A 20,439-nucleotide genomic window follows, 5' to 3' on the forward strand; every position below is an offset into this window, starting at 1 on the left:
GGATCACCTAAGAAAGGTTTTCCTGCTTAAACAGACAGTCAGCAAGTGCATAGTCGAGGCTTCTCAGGGAACTAGGGTTATAGTCGTAACCTGAGACGTTTTCGACGTCGTAGAAGGAATATGAACTAACTTCAACTTGAAACGTAAGTTACTATATTTTAAGGATTTTTTTATATTGTTGTTCCGAACTTTAATCACTGTAATTTTCTGCAGTAATCCTTATATTAATAATCTTATCTAGTTTGATCTATTTTTCTCTCTCTAGCAATCTCTAAGTGTAATGGTCTTTAATATTTGTTATGCTGTTATTCTGATTTATTGAATGACAGAAAAGTGTGGAATATTACAACTAGAGACTTTTTTTTTTCTGCCTTTTATTGGAAACATGAACAATATGGCTACTCATGGTTAAAAACATTAATAATCTCAATGAAGTAAGATTCATACATGATAAAAAAGCAACAAGTAAAAACACTTTATTTATTAAAAAATTACACACTTTTACATAATTCATTAACCATTTACTTTCATTATTGCACATCCATCTTTAAAATGATCGCCTGATTACATCAGTCACACGTCGTCATGGCAATCCTGTCAATCATTCAGGGCTCCTCCCACAAAGAGATGCATAAAGGCTGTAATATTTACTGTGTCCAAAACACTACAGCCTCTTCTTGTTAGGCTGAATAAGAAAGAAAGAAAGTGAAAACTTTAATACTGAAATATTTAAATAAAAGCATAAACAACATTTGTCATGAGGAAAGGCTAATAGATTGGGTTTTGTCTCTATCTAGTGGGTATTCTTACTTGCTCGAAGATTTTCATACAGAGACGAGTCCAGTTCGGGTTTACAATCATCAAGTTGAGCAGCCTTTATGAATGAAGACAAAGTAAAAACAGGAGTGTGCTATTTAAATTTCCATATACTTAGTCAATATAGATATTTTCACAGACATTGAGCGTTTAATTCCTTTTGGCTAAAGGTGAAGAGAGTTTAGTCTTCTGTAGGAAACACTTACCGTTACATTCTCATACACAGGATCACTCAATTCAACATCATAAGCGTTGTGTCTGTCATGATCAGGTCTGGAATGATTCATCTTTGCCATTAAAGAAAAAACAGAATAAAGAGAAAATAAATAATGTCTATAAACAACTCACTAGAATAAGTTTCTGCTACATTCAGACTTTAAATCATTTAGATACCAATTCATTTCCCAGATCAGTAAACTTCTGATAATTTTTCTCACCTGTGATTCCTGTGTGTCATTTCTCTTTTTCAAACACCTGGTTCCCCTTTAAAGACAGTGATTTGACACAATTACAACCAATCAGATTCAGAAGTTATTTGATGTTTAATACACAGTTATGATTTTAACTAATGGTATTTCTCTATAGGACGTGGCACTGCCACTTTGAATGTGATGAAATCTGGTCTATCTTCAGGATTTCCAGAGTAATGAGCTTCAGATTTCCTCATTCAATAACTAACTGAGTAGCTGTCAGTGTGGAAAGAAAGAATGGGAAATTTTGCCTTAAGTTCACGTTCATCACGACCAGAGACGAACCTACATTAACCTCTTATGGAACGGCTGAAATTTCATGTTTTTTATCTAAACGACATACCCAAATTAAAAGTGGTACAGCTCCCATATACTTTGACACTCAGGGGTGTGCCTGGTATCATTGGAAAGGAAACAATCTCTGGTTGCTGATACAAGTGTCAGGGTGATTCTAGACCTTACTGACACAGAGTTACAGAGGCTAGAATGGAGGGTTTTTATTTCCGTCAAAGTCATTCATCTGTAAACTGACTAAAATACACTGCTGTAAACACATCTAATGAGATAAAGAAAACTCAAGGTCATAGCCACATGTCTTAGCTTACTACAGAAAAAAGTTTGAAGTCAAAAGACTAAAAAATGGATTTTATATGAATCTTTTTCTACAGATATGTCTGTGCGTTTTTGTTTTGTGCCATTTGGAGACTCCAAAAGGAACTTTGGTTACCAAGACAGCATGCTGAGTTTCAAAGGCTTATAACTTTTGAACCCCTTTGCCTAGAAACATAATCTTGGTATCTGATAAAAGCTAACACTCTGATGTATTTTGTTATGTATTTGGATTTGATGTCAGTCACTTAGGCACAACATTACATTAGCATAACCACACAAAACCCATATTTTCTTCCATTCCGCCTGAGAGATTTTGATAAAAAAGGGCAAACAAAGTGCACTGTCAAAGTTTTTTATATAGAAATATTAGAAAATTGAATAACTAAACTATGCAAAATACAAATACACACACACGAATGATAAAAAACTATTTACATGACCGAAGAGCCTGAGAAAATTACAAAACTGAACTGTGCAAAATACAAACACACACACACACACACACACACACACACACACACACACACACACACACACACACACACACGAATGATAAAAAACTATTTACATGACCAAAGAGCCTGAGAAAATGACAAAACTGAACTGTGCAAAATACAAACACACACACACACACACACACACACACACACACACACACACACACACGAATGATAAAAAACTATTTACATAATATATCAAATTAAAAATTGTTCAGGGTGTGCCATGTGTTGTAACAGTCCCTGGTTATTGTGAAGCACAGGCACACATCACAGGAGGAGCATTTCACTGTGGTCCTCTGGTGGCAGTGGACACACCTCCTCCGACCTACGGTGCCATCCTGTGAAAAATGTACAGGTTTGTGTAAGGCACCTTGGGGAGCAGGAGGGGGTGGCTGTGGAGGGGCTGTGGTGGTAGACCCAACCGCTTTCAGTTCCATCACCAGGGTCTCACGAAAGGCCTTGTGTGACATCACCTTCTCCTGCCTTGCAATGGCCATCTCCTTGTACAGGATAAAGGCATTGACAATGGCGATGTCGATGAAGTGGAACAGGAAAGACCGGTACCACTTCTTGGTCTTGTGCAGGATGGAGTAGTAGCCAATCAGGGCATCGGACAGGTCCACACCACCCATGTTCCTGAGTAGAAAAGGAACATAGCCATTACATTACACTGATATTGATGCATTGACATGATATCAAAATTCAATTCAAAGAGTCGAAACTATGAAAACACTGTACATACCTGTTGTAATCCTTGATGGCTGGTGGAATGGAGACATCCAGTACAGACCACTGCCCATCTGCCCCCTTGATCCTTCTCTGGACTGTATCCTCTCCATGTGCTGCATGGATTGTGGAACACATTAGCACATCTCTGGTGTCCCTCCACTGAACAAACACCAAGGGCCCCTCGCGGATCCAGCGAATGGTGCCCCGGGGAGCCCGCCTCTCAAGCCCGCCTGGCCTGTCTTTGGGGAACCCAATACGCTGTCCGCGAATGGTACCGCAGGCCCAGATCTTCTTTGCCAGCAGGTCACGAAAGAGATCTGGGCTAGTGTAAAAGTTATCCACAAATAACTTGTACCCGGTACCAAGCAACTGCGTATTCATGAGCCGCATTACGGAGTCATAACTGAGCCCCTTGACAATTTGTGATCCCTTGCCTTCGTAGATGAAGAAGTCCCAGGTGTAACCATTGGTGGAATCCGCCAGCACAAACAGCTTATAACCCCACTTCACAGGCTTGTTCTTCATGTATTGGCGGAGTCCGCTGCGGGCTTTGGATGCGACCATCCTCTCGTCAACTGCAACACACTGGTGGGGTTGGTAAAGCGCCATGCACACCTGCCTAACCTCATGGTACATTGGCTTAATTTTACAAAGCCTGTCGTACCCAGCGGTGCCTCTTTTTAAGTTGTTGGCAGCATCGTCATCAGGGTCACTGAGGTGGATGGCGCGTGAGATGGCTTTGAACCTCCGCCCTGACATCACACTCGATGGAAAAGAAAAGGCGTATAGCTCAGACCTTCTCCAGTAGTCAGTGATGTTCGGTGTCTCGACTAGTCCCATGTAGATAATCATCGCCAAGTACGACATCATCTCTGGCAAGGTGATCCTCTGAAAGGTGTTTGGGTGGTCAGTTTCTCCAAACTTGTTGGAATTTTTCACAATGACTTGGAGTATATCATTGGTCATAAACAAATTAAATAATTGTAGAATGGTGTATTGTACACCACCCATGAGCTGGCCACCAGGTGTGCGTGCTGGGTGGAAGGATGGCTGTTCAGGAGTGATGTCCTCCACATCAGTGCCTTGCCATGCACCTTCAGGTCCAGAACTCTGCTCTGGAGTGCTTCTCCCTCCTGCTCTCCCTCCTGCTCTCCCTCCTGCTCTCCCTCCTGCTCTCCCTCCTGCTCTCCCTCCTGCTCTCCCTCCTGCTCTCCCTCCTGCTCTCCCTCCTGCTCTCCCTCCGGCTCTCCCTCCGGCTCTCCCCCTGGCTCTCCCTCCGGCTCTCCCCCTGGCTCTCCCCCTCCCCTGTCTTGCAGGCTGTGTGGAGGTAGAGGATTGGGGTTCCAGCTCATCCTCTTCTTCTTCCTCCTCCTCAACAGTCATTGGGGTCCTCGTGGGCCTCTTTGCCTCTGGCTGCCAATCTGAGTCAGATGACTCTGGCTCTCTGAAACACAGAAATGCAATGATTAGCTTATCTCACACCTCATACACACACACAATAACATCCCCTAACACTCAGAATAATCCCACTGCAATACCAGGCAGGTGTTTTTATTTACACAGCACCCTTCCCAAAATACAAAGTTTCTGTATTGACCACAGTCAGAGAACTCAAAATGCAATTTATTCAAATCACATCTACAATTTTCCCCTACACACACACACACACACACACACACACACACACACACACACACGCACACACACGCACACACACTAACATCCCATAACACCCAGAATAATCCCACTGCAATACCAGGCAGGTGTTTTTATTTACACAGCACCCTTCCCAAAATACAAAGTTTCTGTATTGACCACAGTCAGAGAACTCAAAATGCAATTTATTCAAATCACATCTACAATTTTCCCCTACACACACACACACGCGCACACACACACACACGCACACACACAATAACATCCCATAACACCCAGAATAAGCCCACTACAATACCAGGCAGGTGTTTTTATTTACACAGCACCCTTCCCAAAATACAAAGTTTCTGTATTGACCACAGTCAGAGAACTCAAAATGCAATTTATTCAAATCACATCTACAATTTTCCCCTACACACACACACACGCACACACACGCACACACACACACGCACACACAATAACATCCCATAACACCCAGAATAATCCCACTGCAATACCAGGCAGGTGTTTTTATTTACACAGCACCCTTCCCAAAATACAAAGTTTCTGTATTGACCACAGTCAGAGAACTCAAAATGCAATTTATTCAAATCACATCTACAATTTTCCCCTACACACACACACACGCACACACACACACACACACACACGCACACACACACACACACACACACGCACAATAACATCCCATAACACCCAGAATAAGCCCACTACAATACCAGGCAGGTGTTTTTATTTACACAGCACCCTTCCCAAAATACAAAGTTTCTGTATTGACCACAGTCAGAGAACTCAAAATGCAATTTATTCAAATCACATCTACAATATTTACTACGCACGCACGCACACACACACACACACACACACACACACACACACGCACGCACACACACACACACGCACGCACACACACACGCACATATATACACACATAAAATAATAATTACATAACATAATATATGTACTCACACTTCTAGATCAGGATCTCTTCCATTTAGAAAATCCTCCTCAGCTTCAGAGTCCACAGATACTTCGCTTTCCGAAGAGGACGCAATATCGTCGTCGGATCTTTCGGCCAAAATAGCAGCTACCTCCTCCTTTGTAAACCACTTCTTTCCGAACATTACGAAATATTTCCAAAACTATGTAAAAGTTGTCCAAAAACCTCACCAAAGTCGCTCTATGCAATAACGCCCACTCGAAAAATAGTTTGAGTGAGTGCGCACGCTTTACGCAAAAAAAAAAAAAGGTTTTGCGCACGCCTCTAAAAGGCACACACCCTTACCTGATGGCACATGTCATATATTGTTGAAATCGTATCCTTATTCGCTAAAGAGTTATGACGGTCCCGGACCATGAAATTGCTACTGGCAGGAACAACTGTCAATCAAAAGGAGGGTGGTCCAAATTGAATGCAGAGCCATCATTTGCTCCTTAGCTGTCTATCTCTGCCCTACGGGAACCTATTGGCTCATGAGAGGGCTTGTTTGATACGTAAGACTTTGCTCAACAAACATGACACCCAAATGTAGTATTATAAGTCTCGAATGAGAAGTGAGAGTCGAAAGAATGTCCGGTAGTGAACTACTGTTTACAGTTTTTATATCGTAATTCGGTCAGAAATGTCAAGATTGTGAGGCGAACAATTAGTTTTGGATTGAAAGGCTTGGATATTCCATTTCCTTGGACTCTTGTGGATTTATGAAAACAATTTGTTTTGGACAATTTCACCGAAGTGGAAAGAGGGAAGAATTTTGACGGTAAGTAAACAAACTGAATTGGCGCCGCCCAGTTCAGGTGACTAACAACTAGATTACAGTTTTATGACTGTTATAAATCATATTATGCTTTGTGTGTGGGCTTAATGGAATCCTGAGAGTCTACGCTTTCAAACGATGTGCTGTATGACCGTATATTTTGAAGATTTAATGCTTCAAAGTTACAATGAAGTTTATGCAGCGTCACTTCCGAGGTGGGGTGTGCCGTGTACGGCACAGCGAACCTTAACAGGTTAAAGGAACACTTCGACTTTTTGGGACTTTAGCTTATTCACCGTATCCCCCAGAGTTAGATAAGTCCATACATACCTTTTTCATCTTCGTGCCTGTAAGTCTGTTTGACGCACCCACCGCTAGCCTAGCTTAGCACAAAGACTGGAAGTAAATGGCTACAGCTAGCATACTAATCCCAATAAGTGACAAAATAACGCCAACATTTTCCTATTTACATGTTGTGACTTGTATAGTCACAGTGTGTACAAATAACAAGGTCATATGAGACACAGCCATTTTTTAAACGTGTAAATACTGGGAACTATTTTCTAAGAAGGCGAAGCACTGCTACTTGGGCGGAGTGATTAGCGCAGCACCCAAGAAGCGCCATGGTGAGGAGCAGAGAGTTCGCTCAGAGTTGGAGTAATAGAGTCAGCAATTACTAGATAGTAAATGCAAAGTTTACAATCATGGGTGTTCGCTGTATTGTAAAGAGCTGCGACAATAAACAGGGGAGACCAGGTAATACCATGATGTTTCATAGAATTCCAACCAAAAACGCTGACCTGATGAATCAATAGCTATTTTCTCTGGATATAGATCCAAATATACCTGTAGACATCATCAAGGACTATCGTGTTTGCTCAGAACATTTCACTGAGGACGACTATTTTGAAAAAATGGAATTTGCCACATGGACCATGAAACGTGTGCTGAAGGATACGGCGATCTCATCGATAGTAAAGACAGGACAAAGTGGATCACCTGCGGCTGCGGTAAGTGTTCCATTATGTTTTTAGATGACTAGTGTAAGCTGCTCATCCCAAATAAGGGGAGTGGCAACGCTACTAGCGTCCACAGTGTTTTCCTCATGATGTGCCGGGGAAGAGAAACACCTGTGTTGCATTAGCAATCAGGGATCAAAGCCATAAAGGTATGATGTATTTGTTGTTTGGGAGGGCTTTTTGTGCGTGCTGCTGAGTTCTTTGCCGAGGCTGCCGTGCCGGGACGTGGGTTGGAGATAGACGCGTGCGACTGGGAGGGATATTTTGTTGGGGGGTTTTTCCCTGAAAGTTTGGCGGCCGCCATCGATTTCTTTGAATGCGTGAACCCACGTCCGGTGGTGGGTAAGGAAGCCAGCAGTACACTTTCATTTTTAATGTTATTGATGTGTGTCTTGGTATTGCTATGTTCGCCGGGGAGGCTTTAATTTATGTGTGTGATTACCGGTCCCCCGGCGCTATTTGTGTGCAAAGTGAGCGCGTGTGAGTAAGGGGGTAGGAGAGCAGGTTACCTCCCATATGACTCTTATACTGTATAGCTATTGACGACGGCTATGTATTTAGCGTGAGTGGTATTGATGGTGTGTCCTGATATTTGGTGTGTATTTATTGGTGTGGTATTTAAGTGATTTATATGACTTTGTATGAGGTTTGCAGTGCAATGAAATTATGCGTGTTATAGGTGATCACATGAATTGATTTAATGCATGTATTTAACAACCTTGGTACCCTTGTGCCGAATATATTGTCCTGTTTGATTGATGCTTTATTTATCTTTAAGCTTATTGATTAAATGTTATCATTAATTACAAATACATGATTAGAATGGTACCTGTTATTGCATCAACCTGCTGTCCCCCCCCTGGGTTTTAATACTATGCTTGTTCAAAAATAAAATTGTTATATTTATATTTAAGAACTTGTGTATTTGAGTGTTTTCCTTGGTTATTGAGCCACAGAAAATCATTGGTCCAGTAGAGAACCTGTAGATCACTCTACTACGGTGGGGTGGTTACAACTTGGCGTAGTTTTGGCAGTCTGGACTGTGGGCAATAACCAGGAAAATGTCAACTGCACAACCATCAGTACAGTTGCCTTCTACATCTAGTGAGGGGCAGCAGAGAGTAGATGGTTCACCTGATATGGCTCAGAATCAAGCAACAAATGCAAATATGTTTATGTTTCCAATGATGATGGGGACACCTTGGTGTCAAAAATTTAATGGAGATCAAATGGTACAGGGGAATAATTTTCAGGATTGGTATAATATGCAGACATCAATGTTTAATATATACCCTTTTTCTGAGGTGCAAAAGGTTTCTGCTATAATAGGTAATCTTGATGGGGAAGCAAAGAGGGAAGTGTTAGCCTTGCCAACAGCACAGCGTACGACAGCTGATCAGATATTGTCATTTTTGAAAAGCATTTATGGAGATATTGTCCCCCTTGCAACCCTTCGTGCCCAATTTTTTACTCGTAAACAAAGGACAGACGAGAATGTTAGGCAGTTTGCCTTGGCACTTCAAGAATTGAGTAATCGGTTGGAGAATAGGGGTGATGGCACCATTATGGGTAATGTTTTACGTGACCAATTTATTTTGGGACTCTGTGATGCAGGATTGCGTAGGGAACTTCGGGGTATGGTCAGGGCAGCTCCTGATAGTTCTTTTGTAGAAGTCAAACAAGAAGCAATCCTACGAGCAGAGGAGTTTGGGGAGGTAAGGCAAGCAGTAGCTGCAACAGTACAGTTAAAACCAGCCCCCGATACAACGAAATTGGTAGAGGAGATTAAACAGGAGGTCTTTTTGCAGTTAAAAGGAGAAATAAAGGAAATGGTTGCTGGAATGATTAAGGAAGTTCGTGAAGGGGAGACTTCCGGCGGCAAGATGAGGTGGTAGTCGCTTTTCGTTTGCGCTCTCACATAATCTCATTTTATTTGCACTAAGATAAGTTTAAATATACTTTGGAAAGGGATAACTTTGTTTCTAAAAACAACCTGCATCTACGGTCAACCGAGTTATTCCAAAATGACAAGCAAAAACGTGAAAAAATCGACGACAAGACAGACACGGCTCGACAGTCCCAACTTAAAGCAAGCTAACATGGAGGCCGCCGCTAGCAACAACACAAGTCACAGCCGCGCGGAGCAATCTTTGACGCCAGAGGACAATACACTTCTTCAGTTGGTTAAAACTGAACTGATATCCTCCCGCAGTCAGATGGCAGATACTATCAAAACAGAGATGGCTAGCTTTCGTTCAGAGATTGGACTGATTGTCGAATCCTTTCGATCGGAGGTCAAAACCAAAATGGATGCTCTTCAACTGGAGGTAACGGGCCAAGTTCATTCCATTCAGACTAAGCAAACCATTATGTCTGATTCCATAGAGAATATAGAAACGACGCTCAATTCACACCATGACTCGCTAGAAACAATGGAAACCACAGTTTCAAATTTGAAAGATCAAATACAGAAGTTACAAGAGCAACAACAAGATCTCGAGAATAGGAGCCGTCGCCAAAACCTGCGGATAATTGGCATACCTGAAGACGTGGAGAATGGCCGGCCTACTGACTTCATGTCTGGTTTCTTCTCGGAGGTTCTGGGTGAGGATTTGCCTGGTCTTCAGTCAGTGGTGTTAGATCGCGCTCATCGTGCCCTCGCTCCGAAGCCCAGCCCCGGCGGCAGACCCAGAGCAATGATCGTTCGTCTGCACTACTTCTCCGACAAGGCCAAGATTCTACAGGCCTCCAGGAAGCGCGGTGAGCTTACATTTCGCGGCGCGCGTATCCAGATCTTCCCAGATATGAGTGCCGAACTGAGTCGTAAAAGAGCCGCCTTTAACTCCGTGAAACAAAAGCTTAAGCAGGCTGGGATTTCCTACGGCATTCACCATCCGGCAGATTTACGATTCACTTTTGAAAACACTAGACTTTCTTTCAAATCACCATCCGAGGCGGAGGATTACTTTGAACTACACATCAAACCAAAAAGGGACACACGCGTTTCTGAATAGTTTTTCTGGATCATCCGGTGATGTCTGCCTCCAGCATGTTTGGTGTTTATTCGGGAAATAAACGTTAGCAATGCTTGTTCACTGGGACACCCTTTGGGGTGTATATATGAGTATAAAGCACATTATACTCGCTGTCATTGCATAATTTTTTTTTTTTTTTTTTTTTTTTTTTTTTACCTCGACAGTGGGGTCGTCTGGTTAAAGACTAGAATGTCTTTTGTATCTCTTTTCAACAAGATAAAAAAACAATTGCGTTAAAGGATATTTTGGACGTTGAGCGTTTAGAAGAAGTCCAATGCGTTTGGGAACGTTGAAGGTTAATTACATGTGGGATGTTTGCTTGCTTCTCAGTTGGGAGGCTGCGGGGTGGGTGGGTTTGGGTCAAGGTGTTTGTTGGTCATTCAAATTCGTTCATGTATACATGTGCTATTGTGTTCAACTGATAAGTAAATTTCAGAAAGGGGTTGATACATCAGTTTTTTGCCTATTAAACAATACTGTAAAACCTGGGGTATAGCAGATCACTAACAGTGAACTTTGTAAGTTGGAATGTAAAAGGGGTTAACCATTTTATAAAGCGCAATAAGATCCTTACCCATTTAAAGAGGCTGGAGGCAAATATAGCATTTCTCCAAGAAACTCACTTATTATCAGCTGATCACTATAAACTTAAAAAATCCTGGGTGGGACAAATTTATCACTCTGATTTCCAGTCAAAATCCCGGGGGACCGCGATTGTTATTAATAAGAACACCCCATTCTACGTGAGTAATGTTCAAACTGATAAAGGGGGAAGATATGTTATAATAACTGGTACATTATATAATGTTCCCCTGATATTAGCGAATATTTATGCACCCAATTGGGACAATGTATCGTTTATAAAATCTATCTTAACCAATCTCCCCAATTTGACCACACATAAATTAATACTAGGAGGAGACTTTAACTGTGTACTCCACCCCACTATGGATCGGTCTTCAAAAACACCCTACAAATTAACCAAATCGGCCATGTTTATTAATACTTTTTTAGAGACATACAAATTCTCAGATCCCTGGCGTTTTTTATATCCAAATATTAAACAGTTCTCTTTTTTTTCCCCAGTGCATCGTTCATATTCACGAATCGACTACTTTATAATAGATGATAAACTTTTAACTTCTCTAACTGACTGTAAATATGAATCTATTGTAATCTCGGATCACAGTCCAGTGGTTTTAAAATTAGCTTTTCCCAAATTGCCAATTCGGAAGACATGGCGCTTTAATAATTTAATTCTTTCTGATTCATCCTTTGTAGATTTTATTAACAATAGAATTGATCTTTTCTTATCTATCAATGATACCCCAGATATCAGCAAAGCCACACTTTGGGAGTCCTTAAAAGCCTATATTAGGGGGGAAATAATATCTTTTTCATCGTGGGAAAGGAAAAAAAGAAGCCAGCAACTGAATGACCTCATTAATCAGATTAAACAATTGGACTTGAAATTCGCAATCAACCCCTTACCCGAAGTTTTAAGGGAAAGAACAAAGCTGCAGACAGAGATTGATCTAATAACATCCGAACAGGCAGAAAAATGTCTGCTTCAATCTCACTCTAAGTTATATGAACACTCAGATAAATCTGGGAAAATTCTTGCACAACAAATAAGGCAATATTCAACTACAAACATTATAACATCTATTCGTAGAGATGATGGCAGGGTCACAAAGGATGAATTAGAAATCAATTTGGCCTTCGAACAATTCTATACAGCCCTATATTCATCCGAAATTGATTATAACCCTTCTGAACTTAACTCTTTTTTTAATTCCATTAAAATGCCACAAATCCCCTTTAACGATAATGCTGAATTGGAGAAAATTCTAAACTTAGAAGAACTTAATGCAGCTCTCTCAAACATGCAAAACTCAAAAGCTCCAGGGCCAGATGGCTTTACGGTAGAATTTTTTTAAATGTTTAAAGGGAAACTAATGCCTCTGCTACTTGCTGTATTTGAGGAATCATTCTCCATAGGCCACCTCCCGCACACGTTTTATCAAGCGACAATTTCGGTTTTACCTAAGAAAGGAAAAGACCCTCTAAGGCTAAGCTGTAGCTCATTTCGGCCTATATCTTTACTCAATGTGGACTGTAAAATATTGGCAAAGATTCTAGCCCGAAGACTGGAGAACATCCTCCCTACTATTTTGGCTCCAGATCAGACTGGCTTCATTAAAAAACGCTTCTCTTTCTTTAATATACGCAGAGTATTCGATATTATTTATTCTCCTGACTCAAATAAGCATATACCTGAAATTTTAATATCTTTAGATGCTGAAAAAGCATTCGATCGAGTGGAGTGGAGCTATCTTTTCAGTTGTTTAGAGAGATTTGGTGTGGGTCCAAATTTTTTGTCCTGGATACAACTTTTATATACTTCTCCCTTTTCTTCCGTTATTACAAATAACACTAGCTCACAATATTTTCCATTGTATAGAGGAACTAGACAGGGTTGCCCTCTGTCCCCCTTATTATTTGCAGTGGCGATTGAACCTCTGGCCATCTTGCTAAGGTCAACTTCAGTTATCCAGGGTATATCCAGGGGGGGCAGTGAGCACAAACTGTCGCTCTATGCAGATGATCTGCTACTATTTATCGCAGACCCACATAACTCTCTCCCTCATGTCATGATGGCACTTGAGCGTTTCAGTCGCATTTCGGGATATAAACTCAACCTCTCTAAAAGTGAACTATTTCCTATTAATTGTGTAGCAAAAAAGTATTCTTTTTCTGCTTATCCATTTACAGTAGCTCCTGATAAATTTACATATTTAGGTGTGGTTGTTTCGAGAAATATTTCTGAACTGTTTAAGCTCAACTTTACTCCCCTCTTGGAACAAACTAGGATATCCCTCGAGAAATGGTCTAAGCTTCCCATCTCTCTGATTGGTAGGATCAACGCAATTAAAATGAACACACTCCCTAAATTTTTATATTTGTTCCAAACTATTCCTATTTATATTAAGAAATCTTTTTTTACTCATTTAAATAAGATAATCTCATCTTTTCTTTGGAACAAGAAACCCCCTAGAATACGTCTGTGTTTTCTGCAAAACCCTAAAGAACAAGGGGGGATGGCTCTCCCAAATTTTCAATTATATTATTGGGCTTGTAACCTAAGAGCTCTGACTTACTGGCAAGGGTCACATCATATAAATCACTTACCAGACTGGGTCCAGATGGAATCCTCGGCCTGCCTTCCTTCCTCACTTCCTGCCCTCCTTTTCTCACCCTTACCACTTGGTCTAGAATCTCACATGTTGCACCCTATGGTTTGGAACTCCATCCAGATTTGGGCCCAAATTCGCAAATTTTTTGGATGGCAGAGAGGTTCAACTTGTGCCCCAGTTGCCAGAAACCATCGATTCACTCAGCCTATAAATGATCAGGCATTCTTGCTATGGCAAGAAAAAGGAATCTTAACATTCAAAGATCTTTTCGCTGACGGTTCCTTCTTATCTTTTGTGCAATTGGAATCTCGTTTTGAATTACCTAAAACACACTTTTTCAGATATCTACAGGCACGCGATTTCACACGCAAGAATTTTATCTCTTTTCCTTCCCATCCCGATCCAAACCCTATTGACCTACTCTTTCCTGATGACCCGGAGCAAAGGGGAACTATTTCTAGCTTATATATAAAACTTGTATCATTATTATCCACTTCTGTTAATGCACAAAGAGATTCCTGGCAACTGGATCTCAATATTTGTCTGACAGACAAGGAATGGAATGAGGCTAAATATAGAATTCATGGCTCTTCTATCTGTGCTAGACACAGCCTTATTCAATTCAAAGTGGTACACAGGCTTCATTTATCCAAGGCCAAGCTGGCAAAGATGTATTCCTCTGTTGACCCTACCTGTACAAGATGTAAGCAGTCCCCTGCTACCTTAGCTCATATGTTCTGGTTATGTCCTAGGCTGTCTTTTTTTTGGTCGCAGATTTTTGTATCTTATTCTAGAATTTTTTGTAAAGATGTTTGTGCAAATCCTTTAACTGCCATCTTTGGTATTGTGTGTGAAAAAAACGCTTTGTCAAAAAGCGAATTGGACTGTATAGCCTTTACTTCCCTACTGGCAAGGCGCTTAATTTTGATTAATTGGAAACAGTCCTTCCCCCCTTCTTTTAAACAGTGGACCAGAGATGTGTTACATTTCCTGAGTTTGGAAAAAATAAGACTTAATTTAAGGGGCTCCGGGCCTAAGTTCACTGTCATATGGCGTCCTTTCATAAATTATCTCCAAAACCAATTATAACTATAACTGGACGAATTGATGCTGTCGTCAGGTTTTGCCTTTGATCTACTGATGTTATTATTTCTCCTTACTGTTTTCTTTATATCGTCGCTGTCGGGCGGAATCCTCGTATCTCCAAAACCATTATTTTTCAGGAAATTAAAAAAACTGCATATTTTTTGAGTTATTAAACATTGTATCGTTAAAGTTGGTAATATACCTTATATTGCTATCATATACTGTTGTATACCAACATTAACACAACATTTCCCTAAAATAATGTTTAATCGGAGATACGAGATTTATGACTTGGGAGCGGGGAGATACGAGTTTACGCTGTCATTGATTAGAATGGAACGGACATAGACGTCGCTGCTGCCAACAGTGTTCATCACAGTCTGCGGTCGCGTTCAGCCTTTTGATAAGAGATAAGGCTTTAAGAGCTATTCAAATCTAATGATTGTGGTTACATACATCTTCCTAAACTCCATTTTAAACGTTTAAGAGATATGAGTGATGCAATACCAAAATATTAGGCTGTCTAAAATAGGCGGAAATTAATATCTGCACGCAAACAAAATCGGCGGTCGCGTTGAGCCTTTTGACAAGAGAAAAGGCTTCAATAGTTAATCAAAGCTAACGACCGTGGTTACATACATCTTCCTAAACTCCATTTGAAAGGTTTAAGAGCTATAAGTGAAGCAGAACAAAAAATGATGAGCTGACTAACGTTGTCTAATAGGTGGAAATTTGCCTAATCTGCACGCAAATTTACCTTCGTGGCTCACGGGCTTCCTTCTGCACCGAAGCATTACAGCTATCGATTTTTAACAAAACAAGCCAACTAAAATGTATCTAACCTAACTATTTTCACTCGTTATTGTCTAAAAAACAGACAGAGTTATGCAAAAATAGGCTTAACTTACTGGCGCCAGTAGACAGACCCTTTTTCTCTCATAAATAAAACCTGCTACTTGGGGTATTTTACATGCACAGTGCCAACTTCGAGTCAGTAAAATAATAATAAAAACAATCATTTAAAGCTGGTATCCAAAACTTTTAATTCAATTCAAGTATAATATTAGATACATTTTAAAACTTCAATGCACAAGTATAATAAGCCTAATAATAAGCCTAGTAATACGTAGACATTTAAAATGCATCAATAACTGATATCATAGTTTGACACAGATAAAATCAGAGTTAAGGCTTGCTTTACGTGTTGCTCGACGAGGGTTCCTTAATCGTTGCGAGTTTCAATCCTGAGGAGACAAAATGCCGCGAGGCTCCCGCCCGCCGTGGAGTGAAGAAGAGGTGGAGTTACGAGGATTCTCAGACAGTTGAAGTGTCCAATGGAGTTACGAGATTTGCTCTCAAGCTATTTTCAACAGTTTAGATTGGTTAATAATTTGTAAAAATAACAGAACCACGTGGGGACTGACCAATAGCATCGATTTGTGAAAAAATATGAAATTGACCAAATTTGGACATACGAGGTTTCCGCCCGACAGCGACGATATACACGATGTAAAAGCACAATGTATGTCTGGATGCATGTTGTGTTGTTGGTTGTGTTGTTATGTGAGTATGTATGTTGATTGTTGTTTAAATAAAAATGTAAAAAAAAAAAAAAATAAATAAAAAAAAAAGGAAGTTCGTGAAGGAGTTCAGCACTTATTGCCAAGTAGTGATAATGCAAGATCTAGGTATGAGTTAAGGAGGGGTCGAAGAAGTTCAGATCAATTTGACCATCAGGGAAGACCTATCTGCCGACGTTGCAAACAAGTTGGGCATATTGAAAGACGTTGTGGAGTTGTAGAGGGAGCACAGGGGCCTTTAAACTTCTAGAACCCACTGTACAGGCCCAATCAGTGGGTATATTGGGTAGTGGCCAATCAGAAAAGAAAGATCATTTAATAGGACAATGTCCAGTTGTGGAAGTGGTGATACAGGGGGTTAAAACGCCTTGCTTGATTGATACAGGTTCACAAGTGACTACATTGACCGAAAGTTTTTTGAGACTAGAGGATCAACAATGTACCCACCAATTCAAAAGTTAAATTTGGTAGCTGCTAATGGATTAACGATTCCGTATATTGGATATATTGAGGTGGATTTGAATATATGTGGGAAAGTTATACCAAAAAGGGGAGTGTTGATTGTTAAAGACTCAAATGGATCATTGTACCCAGGACTAATTGGCATGAATGTGATTAAGGAGTGTAGAGATTTTCTGATGACACAGACTGGGGATGGTTGTGTAGGGGCAGAAGGTGAAGTGCAGGTTAAGGTGTGGCATCAGATGTTTTCGGTGTGTGAAGATCTTTTAAAGTTTGCTGATGAGTCAGGACAGATAAGTTCAATTTACTGGTCGCAGGGAAAACGAAAGATAATACCAGCACAGTCAGAGGTAGTGATAGAGGCATGTGCACGTTTACGACCTGACAGGAAGGATTATGTGGGTTTAGTAGAACCTTGTCAAGATGTATTGCCGGGTCGGTTATTGGTAGCTAGATCATTGAGCACAGTTTCAAAGGGTAGAGTTATGGTCCGAATTCTAAATCTTTCTACAGCACCAGTGACTCTTTTTCAGCGCTGTCGAATAGGGCAGATTTTTGAGGTTGAGTTGTGTCCAAGTCGGCAAGGAGATGTAGAGTTAAGATCGTTGGATGATGAGACCGTGGAGGTGGGGGTGAGGCAGAATAGAGTGCAGGATGTAGAACAAGAACAGGTGTTTCGGTCTGTGACTGTCCCATTAGACCCACTACAATTTAGTACTGAACAACAAGAGATGATTGCTAAATTGTTATCCAAGCATCAGAAGGTCTTCTCAGAACATGAGGAGGATTATGGGTATACTGATAGGGTGTTGCATGTGATACCAACAGGCGATGCAGCTCCAATTAGAGAACGGTATAATAGGATTCCACCAAAATTGTATCAAGAAGTGAGGGGACTTTTGAGTAACATGTTTGAAAATGGTATTATTAGGGAGAGCTATAGCCCCTGGGCAGCGCCTGTAGTGCTCGTCAGAAAGAAGGACGGCACCCTTCGTTTCTGTGTAGACTACAGGAGGTTGAATGGTGTTACACATAAGGATTCGTACCCCCTCCCCAGAATTGAAGAATCATTGGCTTCATTGAAGCAATCTAGAGTTTTTTCAACATTAGATCTAGCACATGGGTACTGGCAGGTGGGGGTGCATCCAGCTGATAAGGAGAAGACCGCCTTTGTGACACCTATGGGGTTATATGAATTTAATCGGATGCCGATGGGGCTATGCAATGCTCCAGGAACATTTCAGAGACTGGTTGAAAGTTGCCTGGGTGACCAAAATTTCGAAACATTGTTGCTCTATTTGGATGATATAATTGTCTTCTCCCCTTCTTTTGAGGCCCACATTGCTCATCTGGATTTGGTTTTCAGCCGCCTGGAGAACTTTGGCCTGAAAGTTAAACCTACTAAGTGCTTTCTCTTCCAGCATGAAGTGCATTACTTGGGCCATGTGATTGCAGAAGGAGGGGTGTCACCAGACCCTGAGAAGTTGCGAGCAGTGGAGGCCTGGGCAACTCCTCAGAATATCACCCAGCTGCGCGCTTTCCTGGGCTTAGCAGGGTACTATAGACGCTTTATAAAAAACTTTGCCCATATCGCAGCACCCCTGAACTCAATGATGTGGGGGACATCAAAACGACGCATCCGACCGGCCATAGGTAAACAAAACTGCTGGGCATGGGGTGAGGAACAGGACCTGGCATTTAAGAAATTAAAGGACTCTCTCCTACAAGCACCCATACTGGCTTATGTGGACTTTCAGTTGCCATTTTTGTTGTATACTGATGCCAGTCAGACAGGTTTGGGGGCAGTACTGGCACAGATACAAGACGGAAGGGAGAGAGTGATCTCCTATGCAAGCAGAAGCCTCCGTCCAACCGAAAGAAACGATAAAAACTACAGCTCATTTAAATTAGAACTGTTGGCGTTGAAATGGGCCATAGTAGAAAAGTTTCGGGAATATCTTGCTGTGTCTCCCTTTACTGTGTTTACAGATAACAACCCACTGGCTCATTTGAATACAGCAAATCTGGGTGCAGTGGAGCAGCGATGGGCGGCCCAGCTCGCAGGATTTCAGTTTGAGGTGCGATATAGACCGGGGCGGACAAATGGAAATGCTGATGCCCTCTCCAGGTGGCCTGTGAATGAGACTACTGTCAGGACGACAGAGGATGGGATGGCCCCATGTGGTGAAGGTGGATATGTAGCATCTGAAGTGGTTCGTGCCTGTGTCCATGCTTTTGTTCCAGTGGTTGAAGATGTCGTACTGGAGGAGGGTCTGAAGATGGAGGCAGGGACACAAATAAATAAAGACAGAGTTGGCCCCAGCTTGCTGGCCGAGTGGGTGAGGGCACAGCGGAATTGTCCAGTGATGTCACGACTATGGGTCTATATGGACAGAGGAAGAGGGCCAGTTCCAAAAGAGCGAGCAGCTGAAGACCGGCCCACTCAAGTGCTGCTGCGACAGTGGGGCCGCCTCTGTGTGGATCAGGGGCTGCTGTGCAGGGAGGTATGTGATCCAAAGACATTTGACAAATGGAAACAAGTGATTGTACCTCAGTGTCTGCAGAATCAAGTCCTGGGATGGGTGCATGACCACGCAGGACACCTGGGAATGGAAAAGACCCTGGGCTTGGTACGCAGACGTTTCTTCTGGCCAGGACTGGCGCGAGGAGTGGAGAAGTGGTGCCTCCAATGTGCTCGTTGCAATCTGCATAAGACTCCAGTTAATAAAGTGAGTGCCCCCCTTGTATCTATTCAATCAGAATATCCTCTGCAGATTGTTTCTGTCGACTTCCTGTCACTGGAGACTTCACGCAGTGGAATGTGCAATATTCTAGTAATGATGGATCACTTCACTCGTTATGCAGTTGCAGTGCCAACTTTGGACCAAACAGCAGTGACTACCGCAAGGGTGTTGTGGGGACACTTTATACAGCCTTTTGGGGGGTTTGATCAGCTGCACTCTGACCAGGGCCCCAATTTTGAATCAAAAGTCATCAAAGAATTATGTTCATTGTACAACATCAGTAAGTCTCACACAACGCCCTATCACCCAGCAGGAAATGGACAAGCGTTTTAATCAGACATTGCTGAGTATGCTGGGTACATTAAGGGATGACCAGAAGGAGAACTGGGATCAGTATGTGGCAGAGTTGGTACAGGCATACAATAATTCACCCCATTCCTCTACAGGGTATACCCCTTATTTTCTAATGTTTGGCCGTCATGCGAAATTGCCCATTGATGTGATGCTGGGCCGGGGAGATGAATTCTCAGGCACAACAGGTAGCTGGGTGCACCACCACCATGAAAGACTAGTGACTGCCTATAATCAAGCCAGAAAACTCATTCAGAAGGCTCAAGTGCATCAAAAGAAGGGGTTTGACCGTAGGGTCAAGTGGGAACCTTTGTTGGTGGGTCAGAGAGTCATGGTACTGAATAAGAGGGCCAGGGGACAGGGTAAATTGGATGATAAATGGGAACGGAATAAATATATAGTTTCGTCACAACCTAATCCCG

The 20,439-nt window shown here is 41.7% G+C and overlaps 2 protein-coding genes and 1 long non-coding RNA gene across 3 annotated transcripts in view; 1 reads left to right on the forward strand and 2 right to left on the reverse strand.

Moving 5' to 3' along the window:
- Positions 1-460: 460 nt before the first annotated feature.
- Positions 461-20,439, reverse strand: part of LOC309493638 (sialoadhesin-like) — a 190,702-nt gene continuing 170,723 nt past the window's right edge. The window contains exons 16-19 of the mRNA XM_082162792.1: positions 1,254-1,299; positions 1,023-1,103; positions 811-874; positions 461-685 (exon numbers count right to left, since the gene is read on the reverse strand). Of these exons, the coding sequence (XP_082018918.1) occupies positions 681-685; positions 811-874; positions 1,023-1,103; positions 1,254-1,299 (196 nt within the window). The 3' untranslated portion in view covers positions 461-680. The remainder of the gene's footprint in view (positions 686-810; positions 875-1,022; positions 1,104-1,253; positions 1,300-20,439) is intronic.
- Positions 2,237-9,444, reverse strand: LOC309493681 (piggyBac transposable element-derived protein 4-like). The gene is made up of 3 exons (XM_082162877.1): positions 5,756-9,444; positions 3,141-4,571; positions 2,237-3,034 (listed from the first exon to the last, which is right to left on the reverse strand). The coding sequence occupies exons 1-3, from the start codon at positions 5,908-5,910 to the stop codon at positions 2,599-2,601; spliced, it is 2,022 nt and encodes a 673-aa protein (XP_082019003.1). The 5' UTR covers positions 5,911-9,444; the 3' UTR covers positions 2,237-2,598.
- Positions 14,312-16,478, forward strand: LOC309493949. The gene is made up of 2 exons (XR_014204126.1): positions 14,312-14,969; positions 16,397-16,478. It is a non-coding gene; the product is annotated as an uncharacterized lncRNA (long non-coding RNA).

This window comes from Leuciscus leuciscus (genome assembly GCF_965113295.1).
Source record: "Leuciscus leuciscus genome assembly, chromosome: 3".
Classification (NCBI taxonomy): domain Eukaryota; kingdom Metazoa; phylum Chordata; class Actinopteri; order Cypriniformes; family Leuciscidae; genus Leuciscus; species Leuciscus leuciscus.